The sequence below is a fragment of the Moschus berezovskii genome, chromosome 24 (genome assembly GCF_049115385.1).
Source record: "Moschus berezovskii isolate FMDL1 chromosome 24, NW_MosBer_1.0, whole genome shotgun sequence".
In the NCBI taxonomy this organism is placed as follows: Eukaryota; Metazoa; Chordata; class Mammalia; order Artiodactyla; family Moschidae; genus Moschus; species Moschus berezovskii.
This window is the reverse complement of record NC_142483.1, coordinates 32,580,120-32,602,636: the sequence shown is the minus strand read 5'-3', so window position 1 is coordinate 32,602,636 and position 22,517 is coordinate 32,580,120. Positions and strand designations below refer to the sequence as shown.

The following is a 22,517-nucleotide window of genomic DNA, read 5'->3' as shown; positions in this document are numbered from 1 at the left end:
ACCAACAAAAGAAATTAGTAGCATATAAAGCAAGTCCTTTGTTGTATAATTCATCTCTGTGTCTAAATTTTGCATCTTATTGGGTGGTAGTGATGTGGTGATCATAGATGTCCTCAAAGCAGTGAGCCTAACATATTGAAGGATGGATAAATGGATGTTCTTTCTCTTAACTTTCATTATGCATGAAAGTGTTCCTTTAGTTGGAGGCCTATGTCTCTTTACTGTTTATCAGAAGTATTCCAGAAGGGAAGATGAACATCATTTGCTTCACATTTAAAGATATTAAATAGGATTATTTATTTAAAATGTTAGCAGTAGTTAAGGCAGATGTTTTTAGAAATATAATTATATACATATTTTTTTACCAGTAGACATTATTCTGTTTGACTTCAATCAAAATCTTATTCAACCATAAATGTAAACCGTAATTCCATCTTAGAAGAATAATAAGGGCCTATTCACTTAGGACTTTGTTGGAATGAACAAAGCTAAAGTGAAAGCTGGTCTGATACCAGGGTGAAGTAAATATTTGCCAACTCTAGGCAAGTCTCACTATCTGACCTTAATTATTCCCCCACTGATGGAGTAGTTTATCATTGTGATACCAAGCAAAACACACACACACACGCAGACTTCTTGCTCTTGGATACCCAGGAAGCCAACATTTTACTTAGACCGTATGGACAGTGTATTGGATTTGTACCCTAACAGCTCCCATAATAAAACGAAGATTATCTTTGGACTACTGACAATTAAGTTTTCAATATATTTCTCCCTACTGCCCTTTAAAGGGCAGGACTGTTTTTTAAGCACAGAAGAAATGCTTATTACTTATGCAGGCTTTGTGCTCCCTCTGCTGGTTCTGTAATTAACTAATAAGTCTAATTCCCATAACTATGCTGATGTCATCAATTATTTTTGCACATGGACATGGAATTACCCAAATCAGCATGTTCTGTTCAGACATCATCAGGAAAATGAGCAGGAGGTCAGAGGAGGACATTTGGCCTCATGAAGAAAGTGAAGAAAATGGACATTTGACTCGTGTGAATCTGTGTTAGGAAGGCCCAAATGCAGGTTTATGCTTTTATTTACTCAATACTGGAAAAGATGATCTTTTGTCATTTAAACTGACATAAGACATCCCACCTTCTCCGAGCATTTTGGAAACATTTTTTCATCTTTAGAAAAAATTGACAGTAGTACCTGTATGCAGGTGAGAAAAGTAGAAGCTTGGAAATTAAATATGCCTGGCTTCTGAGAGTCTCTACAGGCCAAGGAAGTAGATTTCTATAGGTAGCTGATGTCTCAATTTCTTCGATCTGAAGTGTCTTTTTCGGCCAGTGTGGGTATAATAAGATAGCCATTTCTTAATGTCAGCACAGCCTCATGTAATCAGTAGGAGCCAGAGCTCTGTAGCTGGGTTAACTGAGGTTGGCTTGTGGTTACAGCAGTTACCGTGGGATTCAGAGGAGGCACCTAACTTCCTGACCCCAACTTTCTTGTCTGTAAACTAGATAGAATATTCTAGGCAAGAGTTTCTACTGTGTGGAGTTACGGAAAGGATCAAAGGACATGACACCATGGTACAGAATACTTCCCAAAGGGTATTGATGATGATGAACGGTGACTCTCTCTCTCATATAGAAACAGCTTTTTTTTTCTAGTTAATAAAACTTAAAACTTACTGTGAAACTAGGAGGGGAACTTCCAAAGGATAAGGGTTCAATTCAGTAGAAATGAATGTACATACCTAAACCAACAGCTTGGAATAGGAGGTACAGAATGGGTTGGAACTCCAGGAGAGACCAGCCAGTGCACAACAGAGTGTAGAAATTCAGACCTATTTCCTTGGGATGAGAAATCAAGCAAACCAAAGTATCAATGCAAAAAATAACACAATACTATTAATAATAATAATAAAGAGACATAAAATTAGCTATTTTCCCAGTACACAGAGATGAGATTTGAATAAATATCCTCTGGATGTTATGTATTGATTTATTATTCATGCATTTTTTAAATACCCTTGTGTAGTTCTCTATGTAAAATGATTCCACACTGTTCATGCTTGTTTTAGAACTTCCTGTTTCTCAATCAGCTCCATATTCTAGCCATCTCTCCATAGCAGTAAATGTCGATCTCACAGTCATGGTCAATGTTATTCTTGGCTTGCTTGGTCTTTAGTGCTTATAGATACTACTCCACCCAGCTTAACGACCGTGTTCTTAGGTAATGCTCATAATTCCAATAATAACCGAGGTAAAGCAGACAGAAGAGGTACATCTGGAGTGAGGAAACATTCAGTGTTTCCCAAAGCCAGGTATCAGTTAACTCTCAGACTATTCAGTTGGGCCCCTTCGTATGACCTCTTTCAAGAGAGAGTTTGGTGCCACATTAATGTTGCAGTGGATCACCTTGCTCAGGTGGGATGGGTGGGGGTCATTGCTAACAGGTTTTGCAGGGGCATGGGGAACGGACAGCTAGAAACTTAAGAGAATCACTGCCTCTCTTTCTGAATCTCTCTGGGCAATTCTAGGTTTGGCTGAGACTCCTTGTGTTTGGTACATTGTAGGCATTTCAGCCGCATGTGTGAAACTCTCCTGAAACATACATGCCGGTACAGAGCCCAGGCTGATAGTCCTGCCTGAGGGGTACTGACATCAATATTTGTTTTCAGGCTGGTTTAAAAATAGAATGCTTTGTGCTAGATTAGCTCGCCTCCATCTGATTATTTTGCTGTAATCTGTACCTGTACTTGTCACAGACCTTAGCTACCCTCTGCCGTGAAAATATTTGGAATTTATTCTTTAAACAGTGTAGGGCACTTTGGTTGTTGACTTAAAACATGCTGGAGGTTTTATAATGGTTATTTATATTGGCCAACACTGACCCCTCTGAGAAATGACCTGTTGATGTTGGATGAGGATAAGAGACACAGAATACAATGCAGGAAATGGAAAGAGATCAAAAAGAATGAGTGTTAGCTTAGTAACAATGCTTTGTGGGCAACACGGAGATCAGTGGTCTGTGCATGTGCGGTTTCAGAATTGTGTGGTTTGGCCCAATTTGAAGCATCAGGCATTCTCTTCTGAGACATTTAAGAGAGCTGTTCAAACTGTTTTTTATTATGGTATCAACATTGTTGACTTTATAAAATCATTGTTTAAAAGTACAAAATCCTATAAAACTGTATTTAGAGACTTTATATACTTAAATCATGAAGAAAATTACTTTATGTACATTGAGATTATTGTGCTTTTAAAAAATTGTGAAGTTCATTCATTTCTGTGGACTCTTCAAGAATTATCGTGAATGCCCTCACAGTCCTGCCCAGTCACAGAAGGAGGTAGCGTGCTTTCTCCCAGCTGTTTTCTCTCATCATTGCGGGTTTTTTTCTTTCTTATTTATTCACTCTCTAGGTGTGGGTCTGTCCATAGCCTGTTTCCGATGTCATTCCTCTCTGTACAAATGTCAGATAAGAAACAAGAGCACGTGTATGTTTGACAGCTGCCCAATAAATGAGGCAAGGACCAAGTTAAGGACAACTGCAGTGGACTTTCAAAAACAAAAATTTGTGGCCGGTGAAAAATTTCCTGTGGAAAGCTTGCTGTGTTGGCACCAGTTGTTACTTCGCAAATAACTTATAATTCTTTTCACTGTATGCTTTTAGCCAAGTGTCTAGTGTGGTCTTGGGGATAGCACTGGAGGGGCTCAGAACCTGAAACCAAAAGAAATATGATACCCCCAGAAGAGAGCCTGCGCTCTGAAATTCCAAGTATGAGATCAGTGCATGAATAGCACCACCAGTGAGGGTGACTGTGCGAAGAAGGTCCTCAAAACCCGACCCAGACAGAACTGACTTGATCTTAACTTTTGTTCCTTGTGAGAATGGCGTTTCCAGAACATGACTCAGCCTTCCATGCAATTAGAGGAAAGCAGATTCAAATAGAATGATCCCGAGTGTGTATTTCAGTTAGCAGTTCTGGAGAACTGTGTGTGACAGATGTTTTGTAGTCTCTTTGGGGGACAATAGCAAACGCTTGTTAGTGGCAACAATCTTATTCTTGTTGGTGGCAAAGAATACAACTGCATTTGTGGCTTAGGCATCCATCCATTCGCTACCTCCCACCTCACCTCTACCTGAGACCCCACTTCCAGCCTACTGTGTTGGCTCTGTCTCTGTTTTAGGCCCGTGTTCCACCCCGACCCCAAGAGTGAATCTGTGGGATCTTGGGTGGAGAGTAACAATTCATTCTGTAGCCGTGAGGTGCTTTGTCCTTTTCACATGGGAATGAGACTCCCCAGGGTGGCCTCATATGCAGCAGTGTTCCAACCAGCTGAACAGACTGGTCCGTGAACACGTGGCCGCTTATGTCATCCTCACATCCGTACAGATCCAGTTGTGTTCAGCTCTCACAGTTTCCTCCCTGTGTTCATTGCTCTTCCTAGCAGTGGATCCCTGTTCCTTATGAGAACTGGCTTCCCAATAAAAAAACATGAGCAGAGTTATCTTTAAATCTCTGTTCGCAGGGCCCTGTGTGTGATGAGAAGTTGATGTGTCTGTGGGAAGCAGGAAGGCGGATGACCTCATGAGATACGGAACGCCACCGCCGTGAGGGAGCGTTACCTGGCAGTGGCAGGCGGCTCACTGTTTTAAGAAGGGAAAGCCCTGTTGGAGCAGAAGTGGGCCGATGTGCTGGGGAGGAAGGCTGTTTTGCCTCATCAGGTCGCACATACACAGGTCGTCGGCAGCTCAGCCCCTTGCTGAAACCAGTTCTGCTTTTGGTAGTTTTCTCCTGTTCTTTTGCTCTCCTGTTTGGCCCATCTCTGCGCCATGACCAAAGTGACAGACTTTGGCCTCTGTTGGATTAATCAGTGTGCTCTTTGATCCATGGCACTATTCCCAATGGACATTGAAAGTCAACACATTCAGCATTTGTGGTCTGGCAATTCAGAGTTGTTAACCAGGCTGATGAACTGGTTTGGGTATTTTTATCCAAGATGCTCCTCTCCTTCTAGGCCCTTCTCTCTCTATCGCATATCCAGTAGCCACAACACAAATATTGACTGTACCATTCATTCATTAGCAGTCACAATTTGAGAGCAATTATTTTTTATGGTGCTTGCCCTGAAAGACACCATTAATTACTTTACTGCCTGTGGAATCGAGCCAGTTTCGGTGTCCCTAATGCCTGCTCGCCACCTGAAAGGAGCATTTCCAACTCCAGGGAACACACCTCAAGATGTCACCTGGCAAGCAGTGCAGGCACCCTGTGCCTTGACTTTGGAAGTGACACGTCAAGACTTTCCCTGCCTTGGCATTGGGTTTCTCTGCCGTGGAATTCACAGGTCAGACCTGGCACTGATTGGGGGGTTTCTCCAATGGTCCTGACCCACATACAGGTGGGTGGGTGTGAATTTGGAGCATGTCAGCTTTTTCGTGTTTTTTCAAGAGCATGAGCGTTCTAAGTCATCCTGGAAATAATCATCAGGGAGTAAGAACAGAAAGTTTTTGGCCAGTAATGCTGATGATCTCTTCCAGAGGGGCTGGAAGGACAGGCTCCTGAGGGGCCAGCCTTTCCTCTTTGGCGTTTTAGTTCTCATCTGTCACAGGTGGGTGTGACCCAGCTAGCATGCTCCTGACCTTGTGGGGTGGTTGTCATCCACTCTTAGCAGCAGAAATAGATGAATGCATTCTGTCTGGAGGGTCCTGGCCCAGCTGGATCACAAGTTTTTTCTCAGCCTGGAAAGCCCTGGAAGTCACTTGGAATGTAGACATTTATTTTTTAGAAGGAAGCTCTTCTTTTATTAAACATGTATTGATCATGTATGTGGTATGTTCTCTTCTTCTCCCTCTCCTAAGAAGGGAAGTGAGCTGTGACTGATTACTGTGTCTGCTTACATGGCAGGCCTCAGTATCTGTTGGTCAAATGGATCGACCTGAATGTAGCTGTTCCACGCCATTTGCATTCCATATGCGTGAGAATGCTGATCCCAATTTGTGCGTTCTTTAGCAGTGCCACCCATTATTAATATGAGTTGACATAGCTCAGTGCTAAGTTTAGCAGGGGCTGAAGAATGTTAAATAAGGTCTAAGGATAAAGAAGAATAACTACAGAGAAGGCTAGTAGGTATGTGGCATCTCAGTCCAGGATACATTAATGTGAAATGGATTATACCATGAGAAAGTGAAAGTGAGCAAATTCTGATTTGGGAAATATTTTCTGAAAGCCTGTGCTGTTGGAACTCACCATGAAACTGGGTTGAATTATATTCTTCCTTTGGAGATCTCTAAGGGACATGTGTATACCTATGGCTGATTCATGTTTTGATGTATGGCAGAAACACAATATTGTAAAGCAATTATGCTCCAATTAAAAATTTAAAATAAGAATAAATTGTGAACTGAGAGTTAAGGGAAAGTCCCAGCCAGTCTTGTGTCTCTGAAGAACCCTTCCCATGTCACCATCTTCTAAAACAACAGCCCTCGGGGGTCCTGCCCGGCTGTTGGTGGCTGGGAGTGTGAACCCAACTCAGATACTGTCGGGGGTGCATTATATATATTTTAAAGCCAGCTGCATTCTCCACCAAAAGTGTAGGCAGTCCAGGTACTTCTTACATCCTGGACTGAAGCATTTTTTATATATTCTTTTTCATGTTCTTTTCTATCGTGGTTTTCACTGGATATTGAGTACAGTTCTCTGTGCAATGCAGGAGGACCTTGCTCTTTATCCATCCTGTACATAATAGTTTGCATCTGCTAATTCCAAACTCCCAATCCATCCCCACCCACCGCCCCTTCCCCCTTGGCAACCACAGGTCTGTTCTCTATGTCTGTCAGTCTGTTTTCTGTTTCGTAGAGAGATTCATTGGTGTCATATTTTAGATTCCCCATGTAAATGATGTCATATGGTACCTGCCTTTCTCTTTCTGATTTACCTCACTAAGTATGATAATCTCTAGGTCCATCCATGTCACTGCAAATGGCCTTATTACATTCTTTTGTATGACTGAGTAGTCCATTGTATCTTTGTGCAGCATCTTCTTTATCCATTCACCCGTCAGCAGACCCTTAGCTTGTTTCCCTGTCTTGGCTATTGTGAATAGTGCTGCTGTGAATATAGGGGTGCAGGTATCTTTTTGAATTACAGCTTTGTCTGTGTATATGTCCGGGAGTGGGACTGCTGTTTCATATGGTACCTCTGTATTTAGTTTTTTGAAGAACCTCCATACCATTTTACATAATGGCTGTACCAATTTACATTCCCACCAACGGTGTAGGAGGGTTCCCTTCTCTCCATACCCTCTCCAACATTTATCATCTGTATGCTTTTTAATGATGGCCATTCTAACCAGTGTGAAATGGTGTACTTTATTGTAGTTTTGATCTGCATTTCTCTACTAATGAGCAATGTTGAGCGTGTGCTTCGTGGCCATCTGTCTGTCTTCTTTAGAGAAATGTCTATTTAGGCCTTCTGCCCATTTAACCCAATTGAAACATCTTTTAGTTAAGGGAAGTCAGTAGTACAAGGGAATATATTCTTTTGCAGCCTGTGCCAAATGAATAAATGTCCAGGTTGCCACTTATTATAGTTTAAGGAAATGATCGAGTCTAGCTTGCTTTGATTAAATTACATATTCAATTATTTTTGTTTGAAATTAAATGCTTGATTATATTACCGAATGCTGTGTGATTTTACACGCGTTGTTCCCTTATCTAACAATGAGACACGGAGTGTGATTAACAATGTGACTGCCAGGAGGGAGAAGCAAAATAATTATTTTTTCAATATACAAGCCCTCATCATGATTCAGAAATCAATGTGCATCCATGAAGGCTTGGTGCTCACTGTGGATTACAGACTCCAGAATGGCCTTCCCTCATTTCCCTATGAATATAAGACCTGGAGACTGAGGCTGGCCAGGCAGGGTTTTACTTCTGTCTTTTTTAAAGACTGATGTTTAACTGCAACCACTGGGACCTAAATCAGAGCATCCCATGCCCACATATGAATATTAATCGGACACCAAGCCAGGGAGTTCCTCTCCGAGTTTGACAGTTTAAAGGATCAGTTAGTTAATTAGAAGATGACACGGCATGCCAGGTCCCAAGGCTCTGACCTGCCTTCTGTCTCCGCTTTTCATGTTCCTTTTTGACAAGTTGGATTACATCATTACTTGTAGTTTCACTTGTTAGCGCCGCCAGGAAATGAGAATATTTTCAGCTGTAATTATCTGTGATTTCTTCTCCCGATCTCTCAAAACCCAGACTTTAAATGAAACTCAAAGAAACATACAAGCATGGGAGGTTCAAAGGCCCGTGAAAGTCAGCCTTGTGACCGGCCACACCGCACAGCACAGAGCACTGAGAAAACGAAGGTTCTCGACGGCAGTGGAAACTGGGTCGTGGTTGTCATGGTGATTGGTTTAAAATGTAAAGACCCTGTTCTGACTTTGGTGCTGCAGGTGTGGATGTATCCTTCCAGGTGTTTCCATGGCTTCTCTGGCTTGCAGTTAGCTATTGTGCATGTCTCCAGGGGGTGGCTATGAATTATACTGGCCTGTGTTTCTTGCCCGCCACTGGTGGCTAGAGAATCATGTAATTTGTTTCCTCGTGAAGAAGAGACGGGCAGACTGTTTAAACCATTTCGTGGGGTAAACCCTCAAAGTAGGTAGCTATTTGCTAAACCGTGTGTAAATGTCAGAATGCAGCTCTTTTTCCTTCTGAATCCTTAAGCAGGTTTGCCACCCTGGTCACAGAGACCATGGCAGGAAGAGACAGGAGCGTGTGATGATCATCCTGGTTTTCTGTGCTGTTGCAGTCACCCTTCCCACCATCAGGGTGCTCGCCTCATGATTCACCTACGTGACACACAAGGGCGTGAAGGCAGATAGAGGGTAGGAATCTGCCTTTCACACACAAAGTTAAAAATCCTCACTTCCCAGGAGGGGGGTTCTGATGCAGCCCACAGTCTGAGTAATTCTATTTGAAATGTTTTGGGGGATTTTCCCCACCATGATTTCGCTTTTTTGCAAAGTTTTCTTTTATGTAACATTTGCACGTGGTCCACAGACAAGCTCCGTTCCCAGGAAGGAAAATAAGAGTCATATCAGTGTTGAGATCGTCAAGGGAAGCCTTTTCTGGTTCCCTTTCCCTCACTCACCTCTGTGTACCTCCGTCAGAGCACAGCTAAAGCTGATGGCAGAATTTAGTGCCTGCATCGGAGGGCCTTCCAAGGCACTGAGCTACTCAAGAGAAGGAACTAGGGCTTAGCATCATCTCTGGCAGACATGAATAATGAAAATTTCAATAAAAAGAAGGAATCTTCTGAGAACTTACCACAAATGTTGTGAGCCAGCCACTTTTCCTGAGTGCTTCCTAAAAGCTTTCCCGTTAGGCTTCATGACAATCCTGTGTGCTTAGCTGAGGAAATGGAGGCTTAGAAAGACACTTGCCCAGTCCCACAGTCATGTGTTGAATTACCGGCAGAGCTGGGATTTGAAATGTGGGCGTCTGAGCCCTGATCCCTGACTCTGCACTCGGTTGCCCCTCACACCATAGGTGCGTGCTCTCAGGTGATAAATGGGAAGGGTATTTTTAGATGGAAGAGGGCATTTCTTCTTTGCTGAACTGCCCCGACAGGAGTACATAGAGAGGCAGGAGGAAGGAAATTAATACTTGTGTATCACAGGCAAGTATACTCACTATTTTATGATAGCCTATAACGAAAAAGAATCTGGGAAGGAGTACATACCTGTATATGTATAACTGAATCACTTGCTGGACACTTAAAACTAACACAGTAGTGTAAATTAGCCATACCTCAATTTGAAAAGGTGAGGGTGGGATGATTTGAGAGAATAGCACTGAAACATGTGTATTACCGTATGTGAAATAGATCACCGGTCCAAGTTCGATGCATGAAACAGGGCACCCAGAGCCAGTGCATTGGGACAACGCTGACGGATGGGATGGGGAAGGAGGTGGGAGGGAGGTTCAGGATGGGGGACACGTGTACACCTGTGGCTAATTCATGTCAGTGTATGGCAAAAACCATTACAATATTGTAATTAACCTTCAATTAAAATAAATGATTTAAAAAAATAAAGAAGATGGTAAGCCATAAAGCCTAGCAATGTGGTGGATTATAATTAAGCGTTGGAAAGGAGGAGGGACTTCCCAGGTGGCTTAGTAGTAAAGAAGCCACCTACCAATGCAGGGGATGCAAAATTTGTGGGTTTAATCCCTGGGTGGGGAAGATCCCCTGGAGAAGGAAATGGCACCCCACTCCAGTATTCTTGCCTGGAGAATTCCATAGACAGAGGAGCCAGGCCGGCTACAGTCCATGGGGTCACAGAGTCGGACATGACTGAGCAACGGAACACATTCACACACGTTGGAAAGAAGGAAGTAAGCAGAAAGCGTGCTCTACCCTGTTTGATGTGCCCTAGTTAACCCTTCTTCCTAATATCAGAGAATTCCCAGAAGCAGCCTGGTTTCTACATTCTTCTATAGCTTCCCTGGAGTGTGGGCTTTCTGTAGTTAAAGTGACCAAATACTTGAAAAGAGAGTCAAATAGAACAGTGTAGTATTTTGGAAATAAAAATTCATTCTGATATTTACATTTTTACATTAAGTCCATTGAATTTTTTTTTTCTGATTAAAGTCCCAACAAATGAATGCACATATCAAACAATATGTTTTATTATACCAAGGCCATTCTCTCGGTCCTCAGATATCTTTACCCTTTTAAGTTTAGCAGTCCGTGAGCTCCAGGTGATTGAGAAGCATTGGTCTGTAGTGTACATGGTAGGGTTCAAAGATTAGCTGGTGTGCAAGCGAGTGAGGCTGAAGTATGGCTTGGTCAAGCAAAGCTTTGAAAGAACAGCCACTGTTGACATAACCATATATTTGTTCCTTTGTTTGTAATGAAACACCTCGCCCCAAGGTGGGTCATGGTAGGTGGACGCAAAAACAACGGAGAGAACACGCATCGTTGAGGGGACACCACCGCAGTGAAAGGTGCAGAGTGAAGGAAGCTGTTAGCGGCCCTCGCCTCATCCTGTAAGATCAATGGTGTTTTCTGTGCACCTGCTCAGTGGCTTTCTCGCTGACGTTTCTCAGCCCAAGTCTGCCCGTCCCATGGGTGAGCCACATGAATTATGTTGAGGTCCAGCCATCAAAACATTTGGACACACGGTAATGGGGTTTGCACCCTTGTATTTCTCCAGTATTATGGTTCCACTTCAGCACACCCACTAATGTCAGATATATCCTTTTAGGGACTATTTTAAATCACTTCAGTTTTCCCTGCCATTGGGCTCTGCCCATCAGATCAGAAGCCGAAGCTTGAGTGCTGTCTGTGATCCAGTGTCTTACTTGCCCCCACCCCCACCGCCTCCATTTATATTAGAGGGAACTTTATTAGCTTTTGGACACACATATATCAGTTTTAAAGATTAAGTACAATGTCAATAGTTCATACCCCTTCTCAAGTATATCGCGTTGTTTTATTTTCCCCGAGAATGTTAAAAAAAAATTAGTATTGCCATTGGTAAGAGAGCATTTTTCTCTTAAAACCAACCATTGGTCATAATAGTGTTTACTTACTTATTCGCTGAAGTGTGCTTTTATATAGAAAGTAAATCCAGGATGGAAGCCTGGTAAGTAATTTCAGACTTGATAGCACATGAACCTTATAGGAACAGGTGAATTATGAAGCCTCACTTTGCACTGCTTTTTTTTTTCCCTCAAGTAAGTCTCTCCGTCGCAGTGACCTGTTTATCTTCTGAGTGATTTTAAAATATTGAACAAGCGTCTGCTTAGTGGCCAAGTCATCCATCCAGCTCATGCTGCTTCTGTCCTCCAAGGTCCTTCAGATACGAAGAGTCCTGTAGCCTATGGCTCAATTACAGGCTGTCGGAAGGGATAGTCTGCTACAGGGGCATGTCCTGAGTCCCAAAATCTGACCAGGAATGAAAAAGAGAACCTAGATTTCCCAGAGCCACTTATGTCTATCATTTCACCTGACATCCGCCAAAGAAGGTACAAAGTGATTTGCCCCTTGGAACCCCTAGTTCTGAATTCAGACGTGAGCTCTACCCTGGTGTTACCCTCTTGCCAATTTATACCTTCCCCGCTTTGCACCAACAGGCACACCTGTCCCAGGCCACTTTCTCAGACATCACCTTGTCCCAGCATCCCTTTGCCTTCCAGACCATTGTTCCTGTGGGCTTGCTTTTCTCAGGCACCCAGCTTCATCCCCCGCAGGAAGTGCCCCCTACACATCCAGACTCTAGCCTGCATTGTTTCTTCATAGGTCTAAATTCCCTCCATCTTACAACAGCCAGCTCACATTGCAACTGCTCCAGCCTCTGTGGCTGGAGTAGTCACAGCAGACCCAGAAGCATGGTCCCCAGGAGCTTTGCTGCAGTTGCCCCAATGGGGTTATAAGGAGGAGTGTGGCTCAGGTTCCTGTGTGCAGCTCTGACTTCCCCTCTGCCTGCCAATTCATAGCTCAGTCCTGTCTTCCAGAAAAGGTGGTGAGTTCCCTGAATATAGAGACAAAGTTTGGCCATTTTTTTTTCATATCCCCTCAACTGGTGTGATGTGGAGCACAGATGTTCTATAAATGCTGGCTTGTTGATTACTCACTGTAATGAAGCTATTTATTGGTCATAAAACATGGCAGAGTTTGTCTCTCCGGGACCTTGTAGCTTTTCTCTTAAAAGGAAGGAGCTGGCCACAGTCACCATTCTATCCCAGATTTTTAGTGTAATCTTTGCCAGCTTGAACTCAATGATTGGGAAGACAGACAGACTTGCCCCCAGGAATGAGAGAGAAACTGCGATGGGGAAGTTGGGGTTGGTCTGAAGAAGAACAGGATTTGAAGGATGGAGTTCAGATTTCGACAGCAGAGGTTTGTGCAGAGGGTGTGCCTGGTAGAGCTCACAGCCTCAGTAATGAAGTGAGGAGGTTGGGAATGTCTACCTGGAGGGGTGGGGCGGAGGTAGAGAAGACTGGCAAAACAGATGTGGGCAGGGTCACAGTGAGGCTGAAGTTCAGCGGCAAATGGATGAACCTTCCACACAGTGCTGTGGGACACCAGAAGAATTTGTGATGTTGAGAATGAACCCCTTTTTTCTTTTGAAATTCAGGCAGTAATGTGTGCTGTAATTTTTATACACAGCCAGACATAATGGTTTCCCATTTATAGTCAGGATTAGATTTCACTTGAAAATACTTACATTTAAATAAAACCAACTGAATAGCTTTAAAGAAAAGTATCAAGTAAATAGTGTTGAAGCTAATACATCAAAAATCACGGTGGCTCCCTCCAGCTGGAAGTTTGGAACACACAGATGTCAACACAGAAAGACTCTTGAGTAGAAAGATGCTGCAGAAGAGTTGCCCAGGCCAAAGGCTAAGGGATGGTTGAGATTTGACAGTGGAACAATCATCCGTGAGCTTAGAGCAGCTGTCATACTAGAGAGGCCACAAGTCAAGTGCAGAGAGGCTGTTCCCTGAAGGCAGGGCTTCTGTATTGTGTCCGTCACTCAATCTCGGTGCCTGGCTCACGGCCACTCATTCATAAGGAGGCAGTGAGTCAAGAGGAGGAAGATATGGAGTGAGACTTTTATTTGCACCCTTGGCGATGACTCCCGTGCTGCTTTCCTCCCACCACCCCTGGGCTGAAGCTGCCGTGCTGGGAGCAGCCTGATTCCCACGCCTCCCCACCCCGCAGTGAGCTCACCAGCTGCCCAGGTGCAGGAGGAAGGTGGGTCAGCCCACAGCCCGGCCTGTAGTCTCCACCTGTGGTCTTATACCCAGACTTTTTCTTTAAATGAGCATATATTGATTTTTTAACATTTTTCTTGGAGTACGGTTGATGTACACTATTATGTTAGTTTCAGTTGTACAACAGTTACACATATACACACATCTGCTCCATTTGTTTGTTTTGGCCACACAGCGTGTGGGATCTTAGTTCCCTGACCAGGCATCAAACCAGTGCTCCCTGCAGTGGAAAGTCAAGAGTCTTAACCTCTGGACCACCAATAAAATCTCCAGACTCTCAAATTTTGTGTTTAAACCAACATCACAGGGGCCTGGGCACCTTGGTACAACACCCGCTTAGACTGCCAGTGAGGAGGCCCGAGAAGGAAATGGGGACCATACCTAGGTGACAGCCTGGGCTGTGTACCTGCTCACGTTTGTCATATGGGGCTGCAAGGCCCTCTGTGCAAGACCTGGAAAATGTATCAAAAGATGTTAAAAAAAACAAAACAAAACACCTCTACATGTTTAGGTCAGAACTCCCAGTTTATTGGATTATCACCTGATCCAAACTGCTGAAGATGCCACACTGGTCTATCATGCAATCTATAACCTCTAAGTTACATTTTTACTTAATGAGATCACATCTCCTCCTCGGTCCCTGCATGGTTTTATAATGTTCACATGCCCCTTCAGGTACATTTTTTCCAGCCTGTTATTCCAGTCTTTTCTGTGAATCATTGATAACATTCCTAGCGCCATTTCCGTGTGTCCCTCTGCTGTGATCCTGACTCTATCCCCCTTCTCCAGTTGTCTTGGTCAAGGCTGTTAAGTGCTGTCATTTGCTTTCCTTCTCTCTCATCTGAGTCTCTCCTCACAGCTAAGCCAGGCTTGAGCCACCCAGGACTTTGAAGGATGTGTGTGGTCCCCATGTTAATTCCCCCGCATCCTGTCCCAACGTCCTCTGCAGTCATTTCTCATCTCCATGTCTGCATGCATCTCTGTCACATCTCCACCTCTTCCATCTCTCCCGCCCAGACTCCTGACCTTCTCAAATCTTCTTTCCTGCTGTCAGGTGTGCTATCACATCCAGTAGTTGGAGAAGACCCACTGGGATCACCGCAGGACCGAGATAACCTCCAGCATCACTGGGAACCTGGCCAGGGTCACGGGTTCAGAGTAAAAGCCTCCTTGGGGGTCAGATGTTTTCTCGGCATGTCTGGGGTCGCTGAGATGACTCACTCAGGAATTCACCCTCTGGGAGTTTCAAATCAGCTTGGGGAAATAGAGGCATTGCCCTCCCCTGCGCAGAAACACACACTGTGCTGTGGGCTCTAGGGAATCAAAACACCCTCAGAGCTTCTATTGAAGTCTCGACCCATCAAGCTCCTTCCCACTGGCTGTCTTCATCAGAAGGGCCCCGTGCTCTGACCTCCCAGGGCCTGATCTCCCACCTGCTCTTGCTGCATTTGTCTGGCAGCCTGTCTAGTGGTTCATTGAGTAGTTCTTGGAGGTGGATGGCGTCTACCCACGTGGGGTTTGAGCAGCAGCCATGGCCAGGTTGCTCTGACCCCTCCTCCTCGTCCATCCCCGCCCCCCAAGGGGCCTAGCAGGTACCTTCTCTCCAAATCTCTCCCAGTGGAGACAGCAAACTAGCTGTCTCCGGCACCCAGGATGGTCATCAGTCACGTGGTGCCCCAAGAGAATGCCTTCAGGACAGCAGCACCTACATCTATTTGGCAAGGGGAAAATATCCTTTCATTTTAAAAAAAAGATTTGAAGTCCTGAGCAGATGTTCTGAGCTTAGGTTGCTTTTCAGAAGTAAAACAGCACTCACAGATGCTATGATGTATTCTTTCAACTCATCTGACATTTCTCTGTGTGTTCTGACATCTTTGAAGTTGCTTTTTCTCTTAGCTGTGATGTTTCCATCCACACTTGGCTTTCGAGCAATTCTTACTTTTTATTCACTAATCAGTTCAAGAACTCACTAAACGGGATTCAGACAAGCTGTGGGAAAGTCTCCCTGATGAAGAGGAGGGTTAACTAGAAGTTACTAACCTGTTTCCTGAACAGATGGTGGTTTTGAATCCCTGGCCATAGCTAGTAGGGTGCTTGTGGGAACAGTGTTTATCCTGACGGTGCTGTCTTGGTGCGTTTAGGCAGCTATAATAAAGTAGCATAGACTCTGTGGTTGTAAACAGCGGAAATATATTGCTCTCAGTTCTGGAGGTTGGAAGTCCAGTGCAATGTGTGAGGGCTTGCTTGTAGGTCACAGACTTTGAGATGTATCATCCTGTGGTGAAGGAACTGGGAGTTCTGTGGGTAGCTTTTATCAGAGCTGTTGTTCAGTTGCTGAGTCGTGTCAGACTCTTTGCAACCTCGTGGACTGTAGCCCACCAGGCTCTGCTGTCCATGGAATTCTCCAGGCAAGAATACTGGAGTGGATTGCCATCCCCTTCTCCAGCAGATCTCAACCCAGGAATCAAACTCGGGTCTCCTGCTCAACAGGCAGTTTCTTACCACTGAGCCACCAGGGAAGCTCTTTATCAGATCTCTCCTCCCATTGAGGAGAGCTCCACACTCGTGACCCAAGCCTCTCCCAATGCCCACCTCCTAACAACATAACAGGAGACATTCAGATTCTAACATAAGAATTTGGGGACACACAAACACTCAGACCCTAGCAGGCATAAGAAGTGCTTTTTCCAGGTTTATGGCCTTGATCTTCCTGGAGGCAGGAGCAGGCTTCCTTGTCCATTTGGACAACAGAGGAGAAAGGGTAGGTCAGAGTAGCACAGAAGCACACGCTCAGGGCTTGGACTGCATCTTGAGGTTGGTTCGGAGGTAGGGGTGGTGGTGTGGGAGGGTGTAGATGTAGGATTATTCTAGCCACTATATATGTTAGGAATTGAAGTGAGAGTGAGGTTCAAACCAGTAAGAAGCCAAGTTAGTGAATCAGTGTGATCCAGAAAAAAGCTGAAAAGAGCCCAGGGCATGGCAGAGCTAGCAGGCAGTTCTCCCAGATACTGGGGGGAGCTGGAATTTATCCCTTGAGTAGCTGATTGGTCCTGCAGAGACCCCATTGCTCCATGTGGACTTGGTTCCTTCCTGGCCCCATCATCCCTCCTTTTTTGGAACATGGCTCTTTCTGGAAGAACACAGAATTCAGCTGAAAGTTGTCGTTTGATGAGACCTGGGCTCATCAGACACTGGGGGAAACAAGAAAAGGTCACATTCCAGGTGAAGAGATGGATTAACACCTCTGTCTGTGTGCGGAAAATAATACACTTGAATTAGGTAGATGATTCTGCAATTAAGTGAACGTGAGTTGATGTCTCCATCTGCTGACTCCTGCAGCAGCCCCGGTGACTTACGGAAGTTCAAAGGATGATTGTAAAGGATATCGCCGGGGCTCCTTCTGTATATGTCCGTTCTGTCCGTCAGTCTCTGTGTGTATTCCTCGGTGACACTCCTTTGCACTGTAGATTTCATCTCCATGAAGGCAGGAAGAGGTGGGCGTCAGATGGAGCAGAGAGAGGAGAGTGCCTTGTGCGCTCCTGAGCCCAGGAAGCACTTTCCAGTCATGCGATAACTAACTTGGAAAGGTTGTTCAGCATCTTCAGCAGACAGCGTGTGCCTTTGTGCAGCCAGTAGTTTCCATCTTTACTGGGACAGCTGTTTTCTCAGAAGCCGTTCTGGTGTAAATAACTTCCTGTTGCTCACAGACTTCCCGTGCCTTTAGTATCCGCAGCATGAAATGCCTTGTGAATGGTGCGAAACAGGTGAGCCTCCCTTCACACCATTGTGCTGCTTACTTACTCTGTGAAAGCAATGTTTTAAAAGCAAAACTGTATTCTAGATGCCCTGGATGGTTTTGCAAAGTAAAGGGTAGTTTTAAGGTAGATTATCCCAACAAAGTCTTGTTTGGACCATAATGGGTACACGAGCGCTTTGTATTGTTGATTTCAAATAATACATCATTAATCACAAGAGCAGATGCAAAACCAACCCTGAATTGAATTTGAATGAATATCTTCTCTGCTCTTCTTCTCTCCCTCCCCACAGCAGAAGGCTCCTAGACAGTCAACTCATGGGCACGTCCTTCCAAAGCAGCCATTCTCAGAGTGTGACCCAGGCCCCACTGAGGGGTAAAACTACTTTCATAAAAATACCAAGATGTTACTTTCCTCTTTCTTTCACTCTCTTTCCTTGACTTATATACAGTATTGTGGAGTTTTCTAGAAACTCCTCTATGACACCGTATCAGAAAGGACTGAATGCAGAAACCAGTGCGAAAGGCCAGCTGTCTTTAATCTAGCGAGACATAGTTTTGTGACACTGTAAAGCAGTGCCATTCTTCTCAAAAAATTCTTTTGTTTTGGAAAATATAGTAGCTATTCCAAAAATGTGACTTACATTAATATGTAATGGATTTGTTATTGCTCTTTTAAATGAATTAGGGAATATTTTAAAATTTGATTACCTCTAACATGGTATATATCAGTAGACATAACCCATATAGACAATGGCCCTGTGGGGAGAGTGACAGTGAATTTTTTGGAAGAGTGTGAAGGATTCCTAAGCCCCCAAAGTTTGAGAAACAGTGCTGTGAAGTACAGGGCAATATGCAATAAATCTCTCCTGGCTTGTGGCTGAGATTTAGAAGTTTTCTAAAGACGAGAAGGATTGGCAAAAGTTCCCCATCCATTTAGCCAGGGCCTGTTTCTTCACTAATTAGGGGATGTACAGGGAAAAGATGAGAAAAAAACTAATCGTGAAACACTAAACCTTGCCAAAAAATAATAACATAGATGCCCACAAGATTGGAGGAGGAATGCAAGCATGATACCCTCATGGGGACCGTTTTCCTCCTTATGTGGCAGTTCCAATTTGCGGTGTAACTGATGAGTTGGTGAGGCCACAGAGCCAGCCTTATCTAGTCATTCTGATAAAAGAGTACATGTATCCCAAGCACCCTCATGGGCCTGGACTGTGATTGAAATTCAGACCCAGGCCCTGCCCTTGTGATGCTGAAATCCCTAGACAGGGAGACAGACAGACAGTGAGCAAATCAGCATGAGTGGGCGGGCTCATTCAGCAGTGTGTACGGTGATGCAATGGAAATGACTGGGTTGAAATGACGGTTTGGAGAGCTGAGAAAGAAGTTCATACAAGGTGTCCGGCTGAAGCTTAAGCAGTGTTCCTTTGAGCTGAGATGGGGGTGCTGAGTGAGCAGGAGAAGGGGAGGCGCTGTTCCAGCGGAGGGAGCTTCATATGCAGGGACCCTGAGGGAGGACCTGGCTTGGTGGGAGAGAAAACAGCACCTGTGTGCGGTTGAGGGGGGACTGATGGGGATGGAACGATCAATGGGTAAGAAACAGATTTTACAGGGCATTGGAGGCCCTGGAGGAGATTTTTTTAATTTAAGTGTGACAAGACATTACTGGAGGATCTTTAAAGCCCGCAAAAGCAGTGATCTGATTTCTGCTTCGTAAAGAATAGCCTAGGCTTCCCAGCTGGCATTAGTGGTAAAGAATCCACCTGCCAGCTCAGGAGACATAAGAGATGCAGGTTCAATCCCTGGGTTGGGAAGATCCCCTGGAGGAGGGCAACGGCAACCCTCTCCAGTGTTCTTGCCTGGAGAAGCCTGTGGACAGAGGTGCTTGGCAGGCTACAGTCCATGGGGTCACACAGAGTCGAACATGACTGAAATGACTTAGCACACGTGGATGCACAATAATAGCCTGGCATGTGGAGGGTAAATTGGGCGGGGAAGATGAGAGGATGCAGAGTGCGAGGCAGGAGGCTCCTGACGTGAATTGGGTGAGGGTGGGCGTTGGGCCCATCTGCAGTCTACTGCGGGCTGGAAGAGAACAGACTTCCTGATGGAAGGCTCTGCAGATGAGGCCGAGGGTGAACAGACATGGCCTCTGGTTTTGGCTGGAGTCGCTTGCTTTCTCACATCCTGGCAGCAAAACTCTGCATGGTCGTTCGTATTATACCTATTTGGAGAGTAGGAAATGGGGCTCAGTGAGTTACTCATGGGTCCGTGAGGCCCTTCCCATCATTAAAGGCAGTCAGAGGTCCCTGCCACTGCCCAGGGCCAACTGTGGCTCCCTTGGTCTTCTGCCACACCTCAGCTCACTGCCCCTGCCCAGGCGAGGGCTTGAGATGAAGGCTCCCTTCCTCCCCTTCCAGATAGCCGGGCCATTAGCTGATCCAGCCCCATCCCTGTACCTCACCTTCCAGGTCCAAGAAATGGGACCAGCAGCTTGTGCTGCCAGCACAAGCCCAAGTTTATGGGGCTGGTTTACTCACACTGCAGGTGTGAGTACAGCTCCCAGAGAAAGGGAGCTTTATGCTTCAGGCTCCGTGATGCCTCTCGACATGAGACGTGGGAGTCGTCCTGAGAAACAGTTCATCCTTTATAAAATGAAGGAGGTGAAGGCTGCGGAAGGAAGCAGTTGTGAGAATTGTCAACATCAGCCATTTGGGCTGAGAAAATGGGACCACCGCATTTTGGTCTGGTAGTGGGACGATGGTTTATAAAAACACAGTTTTTGTGTTGTTTTTTTTTTAAGCCATCAAACTTACTTAGTAGTTCAGAGGCTGAATGAAAGGGAGGCAAGAAGCAAGGCATCAAAGACCAAAATTCTTCAGTCCTGTCTGTGCTCACCTTTCTTGGAGACTGAGCACAGGGCAAAGCTACGGAAGTCTGGGAGGATCTGGAGCATTGAATACAGATCTGGAGTCTCCAGTGACACTTAGCTCCATGGCACGAGCTCTGATATGGGCTTCATGGCTGTGGGGTGGCAGGAGACGGGCTGCTTCTCCGCCTTCCAGTTAGCCCGGCAGCCCTTTCACAAATAACTTTCCGCTTTGGGAATTGAAAATGCACCTTAGCAGTGATTATCTGCTTGCTCACCTATCAGGCAGCCTCTGTCCTTATACCCCTCTGGTTATTTTGCATACTCACGCATATATCTCGCAATTTAAATTTTTATATTTTATTCATATGTGGAAGATTATTCCCACATCTTAGTAAGGCACTACATGTCCTAGAAACGTGATTCCAAACATGTCCATTCCATAAAACCCATTTATATGCCATCATTATCTGCAGCATTAAATACATTTTATATCATCACAAATTTTATGGTATATTTAAAAACGAATCTCTACTTAGCTTCAGTGCATTAGGGATTATCCTCAGAGACCCGGCTCAACATGCAGTCATGTTTATTGGTAACTGCCAGAAAATGGCTTGCAAAATTGTTAGTGTCTTTTATTATTCCCTGCCACTGGAGCACTTGCTTGTTAATTAGAGAAATTTCAACTGTCATAGTTGGCAATTATAGCTTCTGTATCATTGTCTGTTATGAATAGTCAATGAGGGCTGATTAATATGCATGAGTGGCAGTATATATCGCGTGTGCATTGGCCCACAATCCAGCTGCCAGAATCACTCAGAGGAGGGAGTGGTGTGTGTGTGCGCGCGCGCGCTCGAGTGTGTGTCTGTATGTCTGTGTGCGTGTGTGCGTGCTGCTGCGAGGGAAGGAAGGGGAGCGTGGAAGGGAGCAGAGTTGTTGGCAGCCTCCAGGAGCACCGCCAGCCTGCAGCGTCGCAGCACCTGGCACCTGAGGCTCTCCGGGGACACCTTCATGCCTGCGCGCTGAGAGCACTGCTCCTCCCGGGTGCCGGCCAGTCCTGCAGCCTGCCCCTGCCAGTTCTCTAAACATGGGATGCAGTTTGTGCAGCCTGCAGAAGCCGGAGGAGCAGTACAAACTACTCTACGAAGTTTGCCAGGTAAGGCGCTGCCTCTTAACCTGTGGGAGTGGCCGGCCGGTCACCTGGCTGAGCGAAACTCCTGGGAAAGAAACTGGGGATTTCTGCACGTGTGTGTGTGTGTTTGAAACAAAACAGCCTTTCTGACGTTTCTGTACGTTTTCTATGAAGTCTCTTAGGTGATTTCCTTGACAGTGGCCCCTGGGTGCCTGTATTTGAGTATTTAAATAGATGTTGAGGACGCAAAGTGTGTTTCAAGCTGCGATCTCACAAAGCTGTTTCCACTGCCCGCTGTCTGCGGAGTGGCGGGCAGATGCTCTAGGCAGGGTCAGCGCGTGGTCACACACCCTTTGAACAAGTTGCGGAAGACGTGGCGGATGATTAATGTTGGCCCGGTTTTGTCTCTGTTTACAAATAGTTGGAAGGCGCTTCTTACAGGAGAGTCAGGGCCTCTACCGCAGACTTGAGTCTATGAGCTTCTTCTCGTCACAGGACATGTGGTTCAGATTTACACTTCACACTTGCCATTTCTATACCTCCCCCTGTGAAAAGTTTAAGAACTTCCAGAGCGAGTGGCGTGGTCAGGGCTGCTGTCATCCACTGCGTATGGCTTCTCTAAACTTCTGCAGCATCACCAGTAGGAAATTTCGGTGGAGATGAAATGGGGTATTTACAGCACAAATCAGACAACTTATCTTACGTTCATCTTGAGTGCTTACTAATGCTTCAGTCTTCCCTTGTACTAGGGGATTTTCACACCGTTATATCTGACAGTTTAAGATATTTTCCCCCTTAAATCATTCTAACTCCTTCAAAATTTTTCTCTGGTAATCAAAAAAAAAATCATAATCCTGTTACAAAGGAATTTTGACAGTAGCACATTAGAAGAATGCTGTTGGTGAGAAAAAAAAGGTGCTTGTTTGATTTTCATAATAAATGATATATTAAT

General features: G+C 45.0%; 1 protein-coding gene across 2 annotated transcripts in view; it reads left to right on the top strand.

Moving 5' to 3' along the window:
- Nucleotides 1-22,517, top strand: part of PDZRN3 (PDZ domain containing ring finger 3) — a 271,755-nt gene that overhangs the window by 194,822 nt on the left and 54,416 nt on the right. The window contains exon 1 of one of the 2 annotated variants that reach the window (XM_088831793.1): nt 21,506-21,589. The exons of the other annotated variant lie outside the window; for it this stretch is intronic. Within the exon in view, the coding sequence (XP_088687919.1) occupies nt 21,521-21,589 (69 nt within the window). The 5' untranslated portion in view covers nt 21,506-21,520. Of the gene's footprint in view, nt 1-21,505; nt 21,590-22,517 lie in introns of those variants that run through there. 2 annotated transcript variants of the gene reach the window in all.